General features: G+C 46.1%; 1 protein-coding gene across 2 annotated transcripts in view; it reads left to right on the top strand.

The window, feature by feature from the left end:
• The window catches only part of RFX6 (regulatory factor X6), a 32,664-nt gene extending 25,796 nt beyond the window's left edge, over window positions 1-6,868 (top strand). For both annotated transcript variants that reach the window (XM_028723255.2, XM_028723256.2), the window contains exons 16-19: window positions 547-756; window positions 889-1,404; window positions 3,017-3,229; window positions 4,961-6,868. In XM_028723255.2, the coding sequence (XP_028579088.2) occupies window positions 547-756; window positions 889-1,404; window positions 3,017-3,229; window positions 4,961-5,136 (1,115 nt within the window). In that variant the 3' untranslated portion in view covers window positions 5,137-6,868. The remainder of the gene's footprint in view (window positions 1-546; window positions 757-888; window positions 1,405-3,016; window positions 3,230-4,960) is intronic.
• The last annotated feature ends 14,089 nt before the right edge of the window (window positions 6,869-20,957 follow it).

The raw sequence follows: 20,957 nt of genomic DNA, 5'->3' as shown, positions 1-20,957 counted from the left end.
CTATATGATATGTAAAAGAGTACTTAAAAAAATATTCAGGTACCAAGCAATATGGTTCTTTTTAAACATACCTAACCAGTTTATATTGTCCAACAACTCTGTTCCTATTACGTTTGATTACTGTGCACAATCCTCTCTGGTTCACCGCTAGCTGTATAGCTCAGTCGGTAGAGCATGTGACTCATCATCTCAGGGTTGTGGGTTCAAGTCCCACACTGGGCAAAATATTCCTGCATTGCAGGGGGTTGGACTAGATGATCCTAGTGGTCCCTTCCAGCTCTACAATTCTATGATTCTCTGGTGATATGCCTGAGTCCCAAAGACACAGGGTTGCTCATGCGTCTCCTCCTCAAGGGAAAACCTCGCTTAACACTGCCCACCGTACACTTCAAGTGTGTGGTCTTTCACAGCAGATATTTAAGAAGTGTTCCTGAATGATCGACCCATTCTTACATTTTCATAATTCATCTAAATATATAGCAGTATACACACACAGCAGTGCATACTCTTACTTCACACTTTATGAATCCCGTCTTATTTTTCCAGATGCCAGTAAAGCTGCTTTTACTGCATCCCCAAGCTCTTGCTTCCTAGCGAACCGCAGCAAGGCTGGTACACTTTCCAGTGATGCTTCAGTGAAAAATGAATGCCTAGTGGAGCAAGCCTATTTTCCTCTGCCAACCAATCAGCACAACAGCATGTCCTCTGGTCTGAATCCTTTCTCCATGGGGAACCCTGAAAATATGCAGCTAACAGGTAGGAAACAAATCCCCACCACCCACCCTTTATCCTTTCCTCATATTTTCCCTGTGTAGTAGTGGGCAGTGCTATGGAAAGGAGCTGTATACCATGCAAACCATTCCTCTACTCTACTGTTTGTTTTTCCAGGTCAAACAGAGCTCTCTCAAAGCACAGGTCATCTCATGACTCCGCCCATATCTCCAGCCATGGTTGGCCGAGGAAGTGTCATCAACCAGGGACCGATGGCAGGCAGGCCTCCTAGTGTAGGTCCACCGCTGTCATCTCACTCCCACTGTGCATCTTATCCGGAGCCGCTGTACCAGACTGTGCCACAAACCAACCAAAACTTTTATGGAGTCAGTGCTGGTTACCCAGTCATGTTCAGGACCCAGACTCACCCATCTTCTGCACCCTATCAGCACAGGGCAGAGGCCAGCCATTTTGCAGCCAGCAATGAGCAGCAGCGCTTCTCCAGAGACTACTTCAGCAGCAGCTGCGCTGTATCTCCATACAGCACGAGGTCACCCCCTAACTATGGGTCCTCTTCGACAGTACAGGAGGCACACAGCATGCAATTTCTGAACAGCGGGAGCTACAACTTCATGAACAGTCCAGCAGCTAGCTCTGGTCAAGGATCGTCATATTCCTCAAATGCTTCCAATGGTACTAAAATGTTCAGATTTTTAAAATTATTGATTTCCATTGATCTGTACTTCTTCCCTAGTGCTCCAAAATTTATGTATATTCTCTCTAATACAACTTCTGGAAGCTATAGGCATTTGGGGACACATTCTTAACCTGACCTCCCTGCTGGTGGGTCTTAGTGGAGTGGTGGGGCCACCATGGCATCTGCAACCCTGCTGCTTATGGAAGCAAGACGATTGGACCTAACACAGTTGTGCATCAGCAGTGAGCTCAGGGTGCAGTGGATCCTGGGCCAGCTGAGCACCATCTTTTCTCTGCCCCTGGGACCCATTTTTGGGTTGTCCTCTGGGTCCTGGTGGCAATGAGTCTTCCAGTAGACCTTCCACTTGCCCATTTGCTGGGTGGAAGAGGGAGAGCAGTGCTGACAAGAGGCCATCTTAGCCCACAGAGCTCAGTGGAGGGACACTTCTGCTCAGTCCAAGCCAGCCTGGCATAAAGGGTGGTTTGGATTGCTTTGTTAGTCTCTGGCAGCATAAACAGCAGTGAGTCTTGTGGCATCTTCCAGGCTTGTATTGTAAAGTATGTTTTTGAGGACAAGAATTCTCTTTCATGGTTCTCTGCTCAAAACAAAACAGAAATGAATAAAAGGTCCCTGATTTCTATTTAGCAGGAGCTCATAGGATAGGTTTCTAGATAATACCACTGTCTGCTGCTGAGTAAGAATTTAAGAAGAGCCCAACTGGATCAGGGCAAAAGTCCATATATAGTTGAACATCCTGTTTCTCAAAGCCAACCAAAAGCCTCCTCCAGGAAGCCAACATGCAGGACATAAAATCAATCACCTTCTTCCATTGTTGTTCCCAAGCAGTTGGGACTGTGAGGCATGCTGCCTCTGCCTTTGAGCCCCCAGCATGGTGTAGGGGGACCAGGTGGTAATACTGGACAGCATCGTGAGATGATGGAGAAAGCAAACATTCAGCTGCTTGGAGGCTAGCATAACTGAGTACAGCTCTCTGATCTTATGCCCATTTGTCATCTTATGGTAGCTTCTCAACAGCCACACACCTTCAAGATGTCAATTTGAAATAATTAACTATGCCCAATTTTTTTGACCAAACTGTGGGAGGACAGAAGTGCCTGGCGTGCTCTGGTCCTTGGGGTCACGAAGAGTCGGACACGACTAAACAACTAAACAACAACAAAATGCCCAATTTATTCTCTGCCACCATTGGTCACCCTCTGGTAAGGGTAACAGGTCTCCCACCCACCCCACTCCCATTCAGACGCTGGTATCCTCCAGCAAATCATCTCACTAGCCATTGCTGCTCCAGTATTTAGAAGTTACTGGCACACAGGTTTCCCTGTTTAAAACTGCTGCAAATCACAGAGATGCTACTTCACACAAGCAGCTACCAGATGGAGGGGTGATGATGTTTAGTTTCTGCAGCTTGTCCATCTTTTTGTCTTTCTTGTATCCATAACTATATCTCCATATTCATATCTGTGCACATTCACTGTAGACATGGAACTTTAATTTTATTTGGGTGCTATAAGGCAGAATTCTAGATGATCTAATGCTCATATAACAGTTGTCTATTAAACCTAATGTACACTTATTGTCTGTCAACAGGGTTCTATGGGAATAATATAAATTACCCGGAATCCCATCGGCTCGGGTCAATGGTGGATCAGCATGTTTCAGTCATCAGCAGCATCAGCAGCATTCGACCATTGCCTCCATACAGTGACATTCACGATCCACTTAGCATCTTAGAGGATGCTGGAAGGAAACAGGGAGCATCATATTTTGCAGATGCCTCGATAGCCTGTCAGAACCCGCTAAGTAAGTAGGTCTGATGGCAGAACAAGAACTCTAAATCTTCTCATGTTTTGGACTGGGCCAACAACTGGATGGGAAGAAGAATAGTGCTGACTGGCCATGCACATTAACCAAAAGTGAGAACAGGTTCTGTGCATGCACAGCTGTATGCGCATAGGACTTGTAGTACTTGGAATGGTGGAGCCCACTTGCACTGGCAAAGCCTGCGCACATACAACAGTATATGAGTTGGGTCTGTTCTCACTTTTGGCCAAATGCCAAAGTTGAGGTGTAATGCCAGCAGACAAGTAGAGGTCAAGAATGGAGTCAGTCAGCACAAACTTACTTTGTCTCCATGCATTTGCTTCATGCATGGGCTTGTATCCAGTGCAACTCTAAGTAAGCATATCATCAGTGCAAGAGTTCTCACTTGGGCAATGGGACTTCCCATCTCCCCCACATACACTTCCTACTCCCTCCCCAAATCTGCACCTAAATGTCGGGAAAACTCCAAAACTCTAGAAGCGATTGGGGAGAGTCCCATTGTAGAAGAACCTTCGCACTGACTGGATGCCTTCTTAGTGCTGCACTGGATACAAGCCTTAGATCCAAGCATGAAAAATGGGTTTACGTTTTAACTTACATGGGAATCTCAGCTGCAAAACCTGCAGCCAGTGCCAGACCCCAGCTTTAGAATGGAGGCATTGTACATTTCCTCCACCACCTCCATGTATCTCAGACATAAGACTTTCAGCTCAGTGGGTGTAATGTCTAGGAAGGCTGAATTGCTGTCATTCATCTCTTTAGAAATTAATCACAACTAAGGGACGCGGGTGGCGCTGTGGGTAAAACCTCAGCGCCTAGGACTTGCTGATCGTCAGGTCGGCGGTTCGAATCCCCGTGGCGGGGTGCGCTCCCGCTGCTCGGTCCCAGCACCTGCTAACCTAGCAATTCGAAAGCACCCCGGGTGCAAGTAGATAAATAGGGACCGCTTACTAGCGGGAAGGTAAACGGCGTTCCGTGTGCTGCGCTGGCTCGCCAGATGCAGCTTGTCACGCTGACCACGTGACCCAGAAGTGTCTGCGGACAGCACTGGCTCCCGGCCTATAGCGTGAGATGAGCGCACAACCCTAGAGTCTGTCAAGACTGGCCCGTACGGGCAGGGGTACCTTTACCTAATGAATGATTGATTCCCCCTTCTCCCAAGCTCTAAGTATGGCCCATTACATATGTGATTTGGAAAGCTATGGTAGGAGGGTGGTTCCTCTGCATCACACCCACTCCCACTTTTCTGTTCAAAGATGTCCTCTGGGGCTCCCCTTTGGAAATGCTGGACATTTTCTCACGAACATTCTTCAGAAATGTTGTTATGGTTGGAAATGTCTTTTTAATAAAAGCTGGGGTTCAGAGGAACCCAACAGGGCCTCATGACCATCACACACACCCAAGAGTGTTAACTCCCTGTTCCTTACTTAATCTATGTTTGCAGGCAGGAAGAATGAAGAAGGCTTAATTTATGCCATAACTGTTCATAGTGCCAGGGCTGCACCTTGAAAGTAAAAGATGAAAGTGCTCCCGAACTTACGCACATTGTATTTCTTGCTCTACTAAGTAGAGCAAGTCCTCCTATAGCAGGGTGGAACTTGCAGATCAGAGGGTGCTATTTACAAGCAAACTAAAGCCATGGCCTATGTCTCCTTTCCCCCCCTAGAAATTAAGCACTGGAAGTAGTAACTGTTGCCATTTTCTTTGTAGCTTCAGATCTGCAGCCTGCTATATCTGCATCCTCCTCCCAATGTATGTATGGACATTCTAGACAATGCCCTTCGCAGGAAGCAATGGATTCTTCTGGGCAAGGTAATAGTGAGATGGTCTCCACCTTGCCACCAATCAATACTGTTTTCATGGGAACTGCTGCTGGAGGCACCTGACTTCCAGAAGTGGCTGCACCCAGTCTTCAGTCCCAGGACTTGATGGCGAATAGGAATGAAAAAGTATTACACATAATGTTTTAAGACTACCAAGAAGATTTTACAATGCACTGAAAAAGCAGCTACAGCTGGTTGCAGAGTCCACCCTGTCTCAAGTGTCTCTGGTCTTAAACACAGGAAAAGAGATTGTCCATTGCATTTCCTCTCCTTGTCACAATTATAACCAATATTCTTGCTTTTTTCCGTGTAATCAGGATGCTGTTCTTTCTTGGTGATCACTTTGCTGCCCCTTGATGCATGGTGTACCATATGCACCACCTCGTGGTTACAACAGTGTGCAGGTTCACACCTGACAATGGGTTGGCTAGTCTGGATTTAACAGCTTTGCTGCACCATTATCATGTTCTAGATCATCTAACAGCAACACCCCTAAATCACAGAGTTCTGGTGTTGCTCTGAGGCAGCAGTTGCTGCTCTCCAACCTATAAAGAAGGCATAATCAGAGTGAACTCTCTTGTTCAACTTAAATGTCCTAGTTACCATCCTTTCTCTAATTAATTTTGTACAGGCACTGGATATGTGCCAATATGCACTTGGTTCACTACTGTATTACACCAAGTGCTTTGTACTCCATATTTGCTGCATGCATAGTGAAGTGTAGCTTTATTTTACACCTGCTAGCTTTTGTGCACCGGCCCTAGATATCTTTAGTATGTACATACTGCTCACAGTTGGCATCCAGCAACTGAACTGGAAAGAGGTCAGGTGAGCAGCACAACCCCACCACTCTGCTCGCTACTGGCTCCAGGTAGGCCTGGATACAACTCCTGCCTTGAAGAACAATTGCCAGTCAGCACAGAGTAGAAGATTCTGAGCTAGACGGATCAATGGTCTGATGCAGCAGAAGGCAGCTTCCTATGTTCCCACACCACAAAGTCCATGAAGCAGTGTGACTGTGACAGTGGTGCACTTACGTGAAACATCTGGTGCCTGAGTAATGTGACAGCAGCCATGAACTATAGTGCTTGCCTATGTAACATCCCATGTGTACATGAACACACCTACCATATGAGTAAGCCTTTCAATATATAAAATCAGAATGCCAGTCCATGATCCATGTGAGCTGATGAAATTTTCACAGTATTTCTCCACAAAGCACTGAAATATTTGCTTGTTTTTTGTTGCTAAAGTCCCAGAATGTTTGTCTTTCTGCTCTGCTTTGTTGTGCCATGTCTTCAAAGCAAGAAAAACCAGCGATAATTTCCAATGAATTGTGGGGGGAAACAATCCTCTGCCTCATTATTCCTCTAATTTATATTTAAAAAGCAGTTGTCCTGTATCTTCATACATACATTTTGTTTATTTTGTAAAAGCAAAGAAACATTATTTAACACATGTTATTTACCTTTATTTATTGGAGTTGCAGAGTTCTTTGCAAGTTGCAATTCTGTTTGGCAGATTGTCAAATGTATGTGTTCTACCTCCTATGGAAATGTTTACAGGGTCATTTTTTATGATGGGGTGGAGAACCTGTAGTCATCCAGATGTTGTGGGACTCCACTTCCCATCAGCCACAGACAACACAGAGCAGTGGCTGGGGATTATGGGAGTTGTAGTCCAATAACATCTGCAGAGCCACAAGTTCATCATTTCATTTTATTGCTTCAAACCTATCTGGACCAAAATTGCGTTTTTCTAATCTTGTGGATTAAAGGGTTTATTTCAAATGCTATCAAGTGGCAGCCTCATTTGTTATTTTGTTGTTCTCTGATTGGTTCAGACCTAACTCTTTTCCAACGTGATACCCACTAGGTGTTTTGGATCATAAGTTGTACTTCAGAACTTGTGGAGGGCACCAGAACAGGGCAGGCTGTTTAAGCATATATTTCACATGGAAAAATTATCTTTAGCCATCATTTTTCATGCTCAGCATTTCTTCTGAATCCCTCATGATACAACTGGATCCACCATGTGTTAAATTGTCTCTCAGTTCCAGTGACTGATAAATCTCAGAGCTCCTTCATAACTGAAAACATTCCTCACTTCTGAATCTTTCAGCCGCACTACCACATTCAGCATGAAAGGAAGGGTATCTAGGGTTTGTCCAAACCAAGCATTCTACATGTGTTCCTTTGGGCCCCTTTGACCTTAGTCACCTTAGACACCCTATCATTGTGGGAGTCCAGCAACAGCTGGGGACCCAAGTTTGAGAAACACTGTTAGAGTCTAAAATCCTGACTGCGTTTTTTGGAACACATTGAACCATGCCTAAGTCACCTTGCCAATATTTTTGTAGCCTTACATAGTATCACCATAGTTTATGGTTGTGATGTGTATATACCTCTCTACTGAGTACATTTCTGAGCACAATTCAAAGTGTTGGTGCTGACCTTTAAAGCCCTAAATGGCCTCGGCCCTGTATACCTGAAGAAGTGTCTCCGCCCGCATCATTCAGCCTGGACACTGATGTCCAGCTCTGAGGGCCTTCTGGTGGTTCCCTCACTGCAAGAATTGAGGTTACAGGGAACCAGGCAGAGAGCCTTCTCAGTAGTGGCACTCACCCTGTGGAATGCCCTCCCATCAGATGTCAAGGAAATAAACAACTATCTGACTTTTAGAAGACATCTGAAGGCAGCCCTGTTTAGGGAAGTTTTTAATGTTTGATGTTTTAATGTATTTTTAATCTTTTTTTTTGGAAGCCACCCAGAGTGGCTGGGGAAACCCAGCCAGATGGGCGGGGTACAAATAATAAATATTATTATTATTATTATTATTATTATTATTATTATTATTACCCTGAAAAGAAACAGCAGCATCCTGCTGGCATCTGCCTATCTCTGGTATTAGAATAGAAAGGCAAGCTCCTTACCTGCTTGATGGCCTGCAGTGCATGTGATCAGAGGATGAATTGTTGACTTCCACATCCTCAGATGTTCTGACACACAGCATCACATCTGTTTTATCCATAGTGTAAGGCTGCAAAGATAGATCACCCTAGCTCCGCAAACATTAAATTTAGAATCCCCTTTAAAAGGCTTTAAATTAAGTCCTGCATCTAGTACATATTGAACACCATGCTCTGTTCTGTTCTTAACCCATCAGTGTCAACAGAATCTTCTGAGGTTTGATGTACAAGCTAGTGGAGTGTCATCATCATGATAAGGGTGTGTGTGTGTTTCTGTGTGTGTGTGTGTGTGTGTGTGTGTGTGTTGGAGAGATCTAAGGAGAGAGGGCCTGGAAACACCTGTGTATGTGTGTGTATTTATGTAAGGAATGACTGTGTTGTTCAGATTAATGGGAGGTGAACCATGGGATGGATCTCTGCAGATAAGAGACTGAGTTTGCCAGTGTCACACAAGTCCTATGATGGCCACAAGCTGCCCCAGCTATCATCTCACCATGCCTCTCCAACCTCCAGTCTGAGGCAGATGGCTTATTCTTCCTTTTCTGGCCTCTATAATCCTACCCCATCCCAGTAGGCTTGTTCCAATAATAACAATCTTCCAACAGTATTAAATATTTCTCACACCAGTGGAATAAGTTTGCTAGGATGCGAGGAAGTATTGCAGAGGCCAGAAGATTAAAGCGTTAGCACCTCCATTCATTAGATACTGGGGGAGAATGGTGAGATCAGGACAGGTCACACTTTCCCAGTACAAAACAAGGAAGCTAGGGAACTGCTTAGGAGAACATGAGATTTTTACAAGCTGCTGGGTACCTTACTTCTAGAATTCAAGTTATTTAGCATCCAAATGCTTTTTAGAATGGTCTTGAGACAGGCACCTGGAAATAGCAGAAAGATCCTAGTAAGCAGTTGAAATAGGAAAATCTACTTCCCTTCCTCTTGGCTTAGTTGATTATTATCCCTGATCAAATAAAAGGCCACATGTTCGGGTTGCCCCGTGCCCTGGTTGCTATAGTAAAGGTAGATACACAGTTAAATTCTGCATTTAAAAAGAGATTGATATTGAGAGTCTTTTTGTCTCCTTCATGCGCTGTGGTGGCAAGTTAATAGGAGTATTTCTCCCATTGTATGAGAAGCTTTACTCAGGAGATTTGCTCTACAAAAGGCTCACATCTTTGTCAGCTCATAAGGCAAAGGAGAAAAAAAACCCTGTCAAATACACATACAAATATACTTACATGCCGAGCGTCAAACAAACATCAGGCTCTGACAGGAAACTAATATGGAGTCAATTTTCACGCTTGAAACTAAAATGAATAATGTACATTTGCCATTGTACTCCATGTAATTTTATTGAATTTTTATTATTGCAAGCCATCTTTGGGAATGATGATGATGTTTATAATAAAATGCCATAGAACCATTCCTACCTGATGCTAATAGGTTTCTGCTTATCTTTCATCGTAAGAAAATCTCAGTGATGTTGTAGTAGTGCAAAGAGTGTTGAGTCTAGGATTCACATCTCCACTCAGCCCTGAAGCTCACAAGGTGACCTTGGGCCAGTCACTGTCTGTTAGCCTAACCTACCTCACAGGGTTATTACAAGGATACAGTGGTGCCCCGCAAGACAAATGCCTCGCAAGACGAAAAACTCGCTAGACGAAAGGGTTTTACGTTTTTTGAGCTGCTTCGCAAGACGAATTTCCCTATGGGCTTGCTTCGCAAGACGAAAAAAATTCTGGGTTTGAATTTCTGTGTGGTGGGTGGCTGGGGGAACAGTTGGGGAGGGGTTTGCAAGAATCTGGAAGCTTGTGTGGTTTTGTTCTGCATTTTTATGATTTTCTGTGACCATTGGGCCACTCTGCTGTTTTTTAAAAAAAAATTCTGGGTTTGAATTTTGAAATGCTCTTTACAGTATGTGTGACTTTAAAGAGCACTTAATAAACTCTTGTTGTACCAAATTTGGCTTTGTTTGGACTTTTTTTGACCATAGGAACGCATTAATTGATTTTCAATGCATTCCTATGGGAAACCGTGCTTCGCAAGACGAAAAATTCGCTAGACGAAAAAACTTGCGGAACGAATTAATTTCGTCTTGTGAGGCACCACTGTAAATTGAGGAGGGGGAGAATCGTGGACTCCTTCTTGAGCTCCATGAAAGAAAGAGAGAATATAAATGTAACAATAAATTAATTCATTAAATAAATTACTGCTACCCACCACCACCATTTAATGGATTACTAGTCTGCCTTTTAGAGTGCGTGCCCTCCCAATGTGGGTTACAACAAATTCAGTTAAAATCCCAAGAGTCAAATCTTGCAATATGCAATAAAATCAATTTAAAAAATTTAAAATCCTTAATTCTTAAATATAATAGCTACAGATTTACCTAAATGCAGACTGGAATTTTAGGGTTTTCCAAATGACAACAGAGGCAGGGAGTTTACAAATTCCCCTTGGGGAGGACAGGCCAGATAGATGGGGCCACCACAAACTAGGTGCTGTCCCTGGTACTTAGCAAGCCTGGCCCAGAACATTGATGGCATTCTTAAAGACAAGGAAGGTACATATGAGTGTAGGTGATCATTCAGATAGCCTCATCTCAAACTGCTTAGGGCTTTAAAGGCCAAAACTAGCACCTTGAATTGGGCTCAGTGGCCAAGAGTCGGCCAGAGTGACTGGCGGAGAATAGGTGTGCTAATAAGTCCTACAAGTGTTCTTGATGCCGCACTCTACTCCTGTTGAAGCTTCTGGGCCATTTTTAAGGACAGTCACATGTACAGAACATTGTCACATGTAGAGAACATTGCAGTGATCCAGGCTGGATATCTCCAAGGCATGTGTCTCTGACACAATGGTCATTTTGTTGAAGTAACTAAATGATGGACATTGATATGGCACATTTCGAGTGTTCAAAGCACTTCTTGTATACAAACTTAGCCACTCTTACAATAGTCCTGTAAAGCCAGCAAGTGTTATTAACTGGCATTACATCTGCGATGGCAGGAGAGGAACACCACTTGCATTCATCTCTGGTAAGAATCAGTACAAAAATGTAGGCACAAAAATCTCCACACATGCTGCTTTTTGCTTCTGTTTTTGGAAATTTAACTCAGAACAGCTATTTGAATCTTGCTGTTAATCTTCCTCCGCCCGTCAAGGAACCCAGAGTGGCACCTCCGTGGTTTATGAGGGATTGAACTTTGCCATTCATCTGGGCAGGATTTTAAAGACGGCGTTCTTGGGTTACACTGCTCACCTTTTCCTCAGGTCCCAAAAAACTTTGTTTTCGTCTTTGTCGGCATTCTGCAAAGTGGATCTGAACATGAAGCAGTCTGGGTAAGATCTAACAGTGATGTGTGTGTGTCTCCCTCCGTGGGCAATCATGAATGTCTAGGATTTCTACTTTAACACCTGCATTGTCTGCCCACAAAAAGCCTGTCTCCCTTAAGCACCACTTTATCTGCTCTTCTCAAGAAGAGCTCCTGAGACTCAAAAGCCAAACAAGCAGTGGAGGGAGAGATCAAAGCAGAGTTCTCTCTGTGTTACATGTGGCTATGACATCTGTGGGGAGAACAATTGGATACCTGATACCCATGGGCACGCACCACTAGCCAAATCTGATTTTCCCCAATTTTATCTGCCCTGATAGGAACGGCTTCAGTGCCAGACAATGCAAAATGATAAAACACAGGAGAGGCAATCTGTTAAAGTGCAACCACAAAGAACGCTTGACTTATCCACCCCTCAGCATATTTCAGAACCTTTTTCAAAATGCACATCTTTTCTTAGGGCCAAATGTTGCAGCTGCTTGCAGCCTTTCTCTGCCCTTGCCTGTTCTAAAACAGGGGGCAGCCTCTGAAGCTGCCAGCTGCAGCCTAGGAATCGTAGGTGTCTGGCTGGCTGCTGTGGGCCCTTATTTTTCCTCCCTGCAAAAACAAAACAAAAAAGCAGTCATGGGAAAGGAAAACTTTGAGCAAAAAAAAAAAAAAAAAGACAAAAAGGAAAGGTTTACCATAAACCAGGGTTGAGGAACTGGATCCAGCCAGGGAGTCATTCTGACAAGTGGCTGGGGCCATTAAATAGTCCTCTTTCCCCATCCATATCCTTCACCACCAATTCCTTCATGGAACCATGAACCAGCAGAGGTGCTCTCAGTGAGCAAATGACTAGGAGAGCAGTAGGAGTGAATCTTTTATACCAGTGCAAAGGTGGCTGTGCTTTTTCAACTAATAAGAAAATCATACGTCCAACTAAGATCTACTCAAAGCAAATTCATTGAAATTAATGGATCTATCTTAGCCACATCCGTTAATTTCAGTGGGTCTATTCTGGGCAGAACATAGCTGGCTTTAACCTGTAATTTCCCTATTGGCAGATGCAGCACAGCCACCTTTCCACTGCTAGAGAAGATAGAACATAACATTGTACTTGCAGGAGACTGTTCTCATGAGATGCACTTCATTCATGCTGTCCATGACGACTTGGGACCACAACAGGGATGATTAACAAACATAAACTGGGAAATGAGTTGATCTTCAGGAAAAGGCAACTGCAGTAGCTAATGCAAAGTTCTGGTTAAACATTGCCTTACCGTTTGCTCTAGGCCGTCTGTTGTTTTTATGTTAAAGGCTTAGTTGAGGTTGGCCGCAGTATTGACTTTGTAATTAAACTATTTTAACTTCAGGATTTGGTAATCACCATATTTAAACCATCTGGTCCATAGCTGGGGGTTGACTTTCTCCTTTCAAAGCCTAAAGAAACCCCCTGCGTTATGTTTTTTAGCCTGCAGCTCTGGGGACTTCACAATCCCTGTTCTTCGGCACGTAATCCTCGGCCAGTTGCAGGGGAAAGGAGAATGACTTCCTGTTTCTGTGACAAGGAAGGGTTTCTTCCATCCAAAAACACTGTGCATGGGGGCAGCATTTAACACCGTTGCACAATTGTATGAAGGTATCTGGGAAGTGGCCTCACCCAAAACACTGTCTCAGTACAGAGGAGGTGCTGTAACTGGAGCGGGAGAGCAAGTGGTTTCTATACGGATGTCTCCGGCCTCTTCAGTTAAATTTTAGAGCTGGGTGACACCTTTTCCTGAGACACTGGAGTGTTACTGCCAGACAACAGTGACAGGTTGGTAGTGGAGTCAAGTCATGTAGCTGCCCACTCAGTGCTGCCAGAACTGCTGCTTTCTTGGACAGGACTGGGGTGGGAGCAAGGTTAGGGCTGTCTAGGTGTGTCAAGGAGTTCCACTGCCAATCCAACACTCCTGCTGGTATACCCATATGGTAAGCAGCAGCAATGCTGGTCCCTCCATCTCGCCACTGCACCACTGCTGCTTCCAGATACCCAATTACATTTTGCAGCAGAAGCAGGAAACTGCTTTGGGGTAATTTCCCGATGGCTGCCTGGCAGTGGGTGGGGCTAGCGGTAGAAGCAGGCAAGGGCCAGAAACAAAAAAGTGGCCTGTGTATAAATGGGGCTCTTACATTTGTGCAGTAGTCTATGTGTCTTTGAAGTAATGTCAGAGATTTCTACACACACACACACACACACACACAACTCTACCCTCTAGGCAGGGAGGAAAGAGGGTTTGCCGCTGTTCAATGACACTTTGCAGCCAGGAAAAAGCACTCAAGGAAGGTGCAGATCAAGCTTAAATAGTTTCCTATTTCATTAATATGGCTGAGGGTTTTTTAAAAAGTATTTTTTTCCAGATAAAAAACACATAATAACAAATAAGATACATATAATAAACTTAACTATAAACTTAGTCTCACTGCTACTTGCAAGTGCAGTGAAAGAAGGAAAAACCAAATTATTTTTAAGGGGAATACTGGTTGACCATTTTTGGGTGTTATGTACTCAATTCTGAAACGCTCTCTGAAAATTCCAGCTACTGTTAATCACTTAGTATTCTTGCTGGACTTTATTATTTTTGCTCTTTATGAGGGGAAATAATCACATCATTCAACCACTTCATGCGGTCCTTTGTGATTGCCAGGCCAGTGTGGTGCCTAACCACAGTGCAATGGCAACATATGAATTAGCTTTCATACACCTTGAGTAAAAGAAGAGGACCAGGTTTTGTGGAGAACTGCTCTTAGTGGATCATTACTACTTTTCCGTTTATCCAACAAGCACTTACTCCAAAATGTGTCATGACCCACCGACTTGTTTAAACCATTAAAAAGTGCTTAATGTGGTGAGATATGGCTGTAGAGGGTCCATAATTCTGTTTTAAAAGCCTTTGGTTTGCAAAGCTTTCTGCTAATGTTGGCAACAAAACTATTGAAGCCTGCAATAAAGCATTCTCTGAACAAATGCATCTTCTCATGGCCAATATTAAAATTTATATCTGTTTTTAAATTAAACATGTTGGGTTATTTCGTGTTTCCTTTCCTCTCCAAATGTCTTGGTCGGGAAGAGGTGCTGGAGGAAATGGACTAGCAACAGGAGGATGCGAAGAAGACATTAAACAGATGTCAATTGGGCTGTTATCGCAGGGTTTTTAGTTATTGCCACCTGTCCTATGTCCCACCAACTATTACTTTAGCACTTCAAATCATCGTGTAGCAGAGGTATTAACATTTCTATTAAATCTTTACTACCACATTAGAGAGAAGCCAAAGTGCATGCCTCCGTATTGCGTCTGTCGCTGTGAAAATACAGATCAGAACATGGAAGTGGCTGATACTGCAGCTACTAACTAGCTCCCCACACAGATTCACTGGCACTCAGTGCTGTTTTTCTAGAAAGAGAGGTGCCAGAACTCACCATTAACACCTCCCTTGTTCTCTTTGATTGGAAATGGTGCCCACCAGAGAGGTGCTGGAACTCAGTTCTGCCGAGTTCTGGCTGGGGGGAAAAGCCCTGAATATTGGCTGCTCAGTCCATATACCCAAGAGAAAAAGCACTTGGTGGTCCCTTGTGCATCTTGATAGCCATGCATTTTCCTAACTGGAAGCCTATGATGCTGACCACCATCTGTGTATATCTGTGAAAATATAAGCATTTGTTAAGAGAAATCCCTCTGATTTTGTCCTAAAACCGTATCATTTTCTATTCAAGGCCTTAGAGCACATACCAATGGATTTTGGTCAAGCGTCTGATATCAAGGGGGGGGGGGCGTCTTTAAAATATGAAATTTGCTTTTATTAATAGCTGAGGAGATTTCAGACCATTTTAGCAATTTTACAGATTGCTTCAAATATTATTTCCTTCAATGGAAGTAAGCAAGTGACAAACTGACAAAATATGGCAGAGTATTCAGTAGTGTGTGCCTACATACATGAATGGAGGGGCTGTATTTGTTCCATTGTCCTAAGAAGAGGGCAAAGCAATACTTGGGCTCCCTCTACTGGTTTGGAGCCCAACCCACAATCTAGTTGTCATGAATTATCACTAGCAATGGAAATGGTCACCCCGGTGAACTAATATACAGCAGTATTTATTTATACATTTCCAGCATTTATAAATTTAGAAATACATCTCATGACGATTTTATGTTTTCAGCCTATGCGAAAAATGTTTTTGTTCACCCAAGCATTGTCAAGAGTAGCAATGTTGGTCACATATATTACTGGTCACTGTGTGACTGTGAGATGGTATTTCATCCTGTTTTTATATCATGGTATAATGTATTGCATACTTTTTCTCTTGTATATCACATGGGTGTTTCTTTTTTTTAAAAAAACACTATTAAAACAGTTTACAAATATTTAACATAAATAAGTAAATAATGCCAGCTGCATTGGAGAAACATCTGCTGGGAAGGTAGGGTGGTGGGCACATATGTAAAATAAAATGAATACAGTGGTACCTCGGGTTACATATGCTTCAGGTTACATACGCTTCAGGTTACAGACTCCGCTAACCCAGAAATATTACCTCGGGTTAAGAACTTTGCTTCAGGATGAGAAAGCGTGTTCTAATGAAGGAGAGCACGTGTTGCGGCTGGGGCCAGGCAAAGCACCCTGTAGTTGCCAGGGAAATTTGAGAAGGGGTCTGGCAAGGATTGGTGCTGGTGTTGCTGGGGCAAATTGTATGTTGCCATTTTGGGGGTGGAGATCAGAGTTTATTTAAGCAGAGCCCACAGAGAGTTGCTTTCTCTTTCGCTGTGGGCATCGGATCGAACACAGCTAAGACCGGTTGTATAATTCCTATCTTCTCCTATTTTAATTTTAATTAATTCTTTGATCTTGGTCTTTTGTTTTATCTCCCCAAACCCTACCCCCCCTCCTTTATTTTATTTATTCACTTCTCTTTCTGTTAGTTTTCAATTAATTGTTTATCTGTCTTTGTCTTCCCTGGTATTAGCCTTCCCTCCCGTCCTTCCTTGTGGACTTCGGGTCCCGTGGGGCTGCTGGGGGGTGGCTGGGAGGGGGGGGCAGATCCTAGGCCTTTCGGCCTGGTCCTCAGTTCGGGCGCCGGGCAGGAGGTGACTTGGCCGTTGGGGCTCCGGAGCTTTAACCCCCCCCCACTCAGTTCTAAAACGATCGTTACCTTCCTTCCCCTGATCGATCCCGGCGGCGGCTCCATTTCGCGGGCTTCGGTGCGCTCTTAACAGGGCGGGCCGGCTGGCGCGGAGGCTCCGCGCAGGCGCCGTTGAAGCCGCCGATCCGCGTGCGCCGCTTGGCGCTTGTTTTTCGGCCCGGGTCGGGCCGGGCCTGGTTGGGCCTAGGCCCGGGCTGCTTGCCGCGGGCCTCCGGGGCTTCGCCCCCCCCCCACTCCCTCACGTAGTGGCCTCTCCCGGCGGCGGTTCCCTTTCGCGCGCTTCGGCGCGCTCTTGGTAGCCGGGGGAGGGGGGGCCGGCTGGCCGTAGGCTCCGCGCGGGCGTCGTGGGAGCCGCCCGACTCGCGGCGCTTGTTTTCGGCGCGGGCCGGGCAGGGTTGGGGGGGCCCGGTTGGGGTGCCCCCGACTCCGAGCTTTAGCGGTTTTAGCCGCGCTGCGGCGCCTGCGGCCTGCAGGGTTGGCCCTCTTTTGAACTTTGGGGGATTGGAGGCCTGCTTAGGCCTGCATTGGACCTGGTGGGAGGCCTTCTGCCGGGGGCAGTGGGGAGGCCTCCATTTTGGGGAATTTCGGCGGGAGCGCCATTTTCTATTGCCTCCTCACGGTGTACTGACATCTAGTGGCTGTTTGCTGTACTGCAGCCATACCATTGGCCTGACGTGATAGCTGCGCCACCTGCTGGTGGGCCATTTAGTTGTAGCTAATTGAATTGTTGTTTTGCCTGCTTGACTGTTCGGTTATAGCACAGAACACCGTTTGCCTTGCATTAATTTTGTTATTGTTTTACTAGTAGCAGGTATGGCTCCAAAGAAGAAGGTGTCTAGGAGGCCTGATCCGGCTTCGTCAGCAAAGCGGCCCATAAAAGGCCCGTCCCAAGCCTTGCGATCTCCAGTACCACAGCGATCTGTGAGACGCCTTCAATCCATGGTCACTGGCTTGGCCGATGACCCAGTGGCGTTAGCACGTGTTGAGGCTGAAATGGATGGTTTGATTCAACGCTGTTCAACTCCAACGACTTCTCCTGCTAGCCCAGCCCCGCCTGTTGACGCTCTCCCTTCGGTTTCATCTTCTGCAGAAGATGAGGGGGAGGATTTGTTAGCTGGGGGTCCTTCGCGTACTACGCAATTATCCCAATCGACGGTCTTACCTGTCACCCAAGCTGCAGCGCCAAGGGTACGGGGTGGCCCCAAGGGTCAGACTAGGCGAAGGACATCCACCCGGATTCGGGCGGCACGGGGTTCAGCTGGACAGGCCCCGTCAGTGGCGAGGTCTGTTCCTGGCCATTCACATTTAGTCTCTTCTCAGTTGCTTCCAGACGACGTACTGCAGGGTGGCGCATCTGAATCCTCAGTGGAGGACAGCCTTCCTCTCCCTCCAAGGTCGTCTTCAGGTGGGCTCCGTCGCCGGAAAAAGAGTTCTAAGAAGCGTGCTAAGAGGAGACGGCGAGACACCTCATCCTCCTCTGCAGGTACGTCGTCTCAAACCTCCAGTAGTGATGAGGAAACTTCACTCTCATTATACTGGGGCTTTGGCGAGACATCGGGGCTCCCAAAATGGGCTTGGGAGAGGAGGGCAAACTCTCATAGGGCAAAGTATGGGGCAGTGCTGGACTGTAAGGACGGGGTCCTCCTGCCTGATGTGAGAGTTTCCACCAATTCAGCCAGGGACATTATACCAGGTGCCCACTTAACTACGAAGCTGCGGTCCAGGATTCTGGATGGTCGTTACATTGACATATTTAGCTTGGCACCCCCTCAGGAGGGCCAGGATTCCCTGGATAAGGTGGCCACAAAAAAGAGGGCGGTGGTGCCAAAGGCGGAAAGGACTTTCGAGCGTTGGCTCGATAGTTTTCAGGTGTTTGCAGGAGTGGTGGCAGCGGCCTACCCACGGAGGTCGTTGCATCTATGGGTCTATTTATCCATAGTTCGCTCAGCATTTACGATGGCTGGAGCGTCCGCTGCAATTTCCTATGATGAGAATTTCAGACGCAGGGCTGCCAAGATCCCCAATGCCCGCTGGGACAGAAAAGATTTGGATGTTTGGACCACTTATGTGGCTCCACGTATTGACAATAAGCTCCCTGAACAGCAAAAAGCTAGGAATGTGCCAGCTAAGTCGGGTCGCAAGTTCTTTTGCTGGGATTTTAACAAAGGTACCTGTCAGCGCCAGTTCTGCAGGTATTCGCATAGTTGTGAGAAGTGCTCAGGGAACCATCCAGCATCTGCTTGTGCAGGTGTTAGACGGCCCTTTCGTAAGGGGGGGGCTCTCAGCAGCCCCCAAAAGTCGCCCCCCAGGCCGCAGCCGCCAGTGCGGGAAAGTGATGTGCTTTTTTCTTTAGCTTATACCCCAGTTAAGCTACAGCCGTTGTTGTCATTGTTACAGTTATACCCTCTGCAGGAGGCAGCATCATACTTGCGTGATGGTTTCTCCCTAGGTTTTCGAATTCCAGTGGCGGCAAATCCTGTAGCCAGAAACCCTTCAAACCAGAAGTCTGTGAGGGATATGCCAGAGGTGGCGCGTAAGAAAATTGGGAAGGAACTGGCTTTACGCCGTATGGCCGGCCCCTTTGCGGTTCCCCCCTTTCCTAATTTCCATATTTCACCATTGGGTATAGTGCCCAAGAAAACTCCGGGGGAATTTCGCCTGATACACAACCTTTCACACCCTAGGGGCACATCAGTAAATGATGTTATTCCCCCGGAGCTTTGTTCGGTGAAGTATGCATCACTTGATCAAGCGATCAAGATGATAAGAAAATTTGGAAAGGGTGCTTTGCTAGCCAAATGTGACATCGAGTCTGCGTTTCGGCTGCTTCCGATTCATCCTGATGACTTCTGGTTGCTGGGATTTCAGTTTGATGGGGAATTTTACTTTGATAAGGCCATGCCCATGGGCTGCTCTGTAGCCTGTGCGGCCTTTGAATGTTTTAGTTCATTTTTGGACTGGGCTCTGCGCAAAAGGACTGGTTTGGGCGGAGTCACTCATTACTTGGATGATTACTTAGTGGCCTCAGCTAGTGATACGGGGAACTGCGTGGTGTTGCTGCAGGCTTTTGCGGCTTTGACCGAGGAACTGGGCGTGCCGTTGGCTGCGGAGAAGACCGAGGGTCCTTCTACGCAGCTGACTTACCTGGGGATTTTGCTGGACACGGTGGCTCAAACTTCCAGTTTGCCGGCGGATAAGATACTCACGCTGAAGGCTATCATTGCTGAACTCATCCCCTTGAAAAAGGTTACACTGCGGCAACTCCAGTCTCTGTTGGGCCACCTAAACTTTGCTTGCAGGGTGGTTGCCCCAGGGCGACCTTTTTGTTCCCGATTGGCCAGACTTACGTCAGGTTTGAAATCACCAAGACACAGGGTGCGCCTGTCAGCTCAAGTGCGTGCTGACCTTCGTATATGGTTGGAATTCCTGGAGGAATTCAATGGGGTGTCTCTCTGGCAGGACACTTTGAACCTTTATACTGATTTTCAGGTGCACTCTGATGCTGCAGGGTCGTTGGGATTTGGTTTATATTGGGATGGCAGGTGGTGTGCCGAGCGTTGGCCTTTAGCCTGGCGTGGGGAAGCCATAACTCGGGATTTAACCTTTCTTGAGTTTTTTCCCATTGTAGTGGCTGTTCATTTGTGGGTTGAGCAATTCAGGGACCGTCGAGTGTGTTTCTGGACAGACAACCTGGCGGTGGTGAACGTGTTAGCTAAGCAGTCCTCACGTTCACCTAGAGTATCGGCCCTGTTGAGGGGTTTTGTTTTGCATTGTTTGCGTTTTAATATTGTGTTTTCTGCTCGTTTTGTGCCTGGCGTGTCTAACGAGATTGCCGATGCTCTGTCCCGTTTTCAGATGCAGCGGTTCAGGTCCCTGGCGCCAGTGGCTCGAGACCGTCCGGAATTTTTCCCGGATCATCTCTGGAACCTTGGCAGCACTTAGTTTTACAGGGAGTAGCTGCATCTGTTGCCCCCTCCACACTAAGGTCCTATAAGAAGGCTTGGACCGATTTTCTGCAGTTTACTGGGCAATCGGTGGTAGGGGGAACTGGCTCACCTCATTCTACGGCACAGGTGCTCCAATATTTGGGGCATCTATTTCAGATGCGAAGGGCAGCCAGAACGCTGAGGTTGCATGCGGCTGCCATTTCCTTCTTTAGCAAAGTTTATTTTAACAATGACCCATGTGGGAAGTTCGTGGTGCGCAAGGCATTGGAAGGGTGGGGCCGGTTGTGCCCCTCCAGACCAGCTACGAGGAGGCCTATAACGTTTGGTTTGTTGACCAAGATGCGAAGTAAACTAAGGGGCATCTGTTGGTCTAAGTTTGAGGCGCGGTTATTTTCCGCAGCCTATTCAATAGCTTTTTTCGGAGCCCTGAGGCTTGGGGAGGTGGTGTGTGAACCTAAGCAGGACGGGGGTTCGAG

This window comes from Podarcis muralis, chromosome 3 (genome assembly GCF_964188315.1).
Source record: "Podarcis muralis chromosome 3, rPodMur119.hap1.1, whole genome shotgun sequence".
Taxonomy (NCBI): Eukaryota; Metazoa; Chordata; class Lepidosauria; order Squamata; family Lacertidae; genus Podarcis; species Podarcis muralis.
The sequence above is the reverse complement of the archived record's forward strand: the minus strand, read 5'-3'. Positions and strand labels throughout refer to the sequence as shown.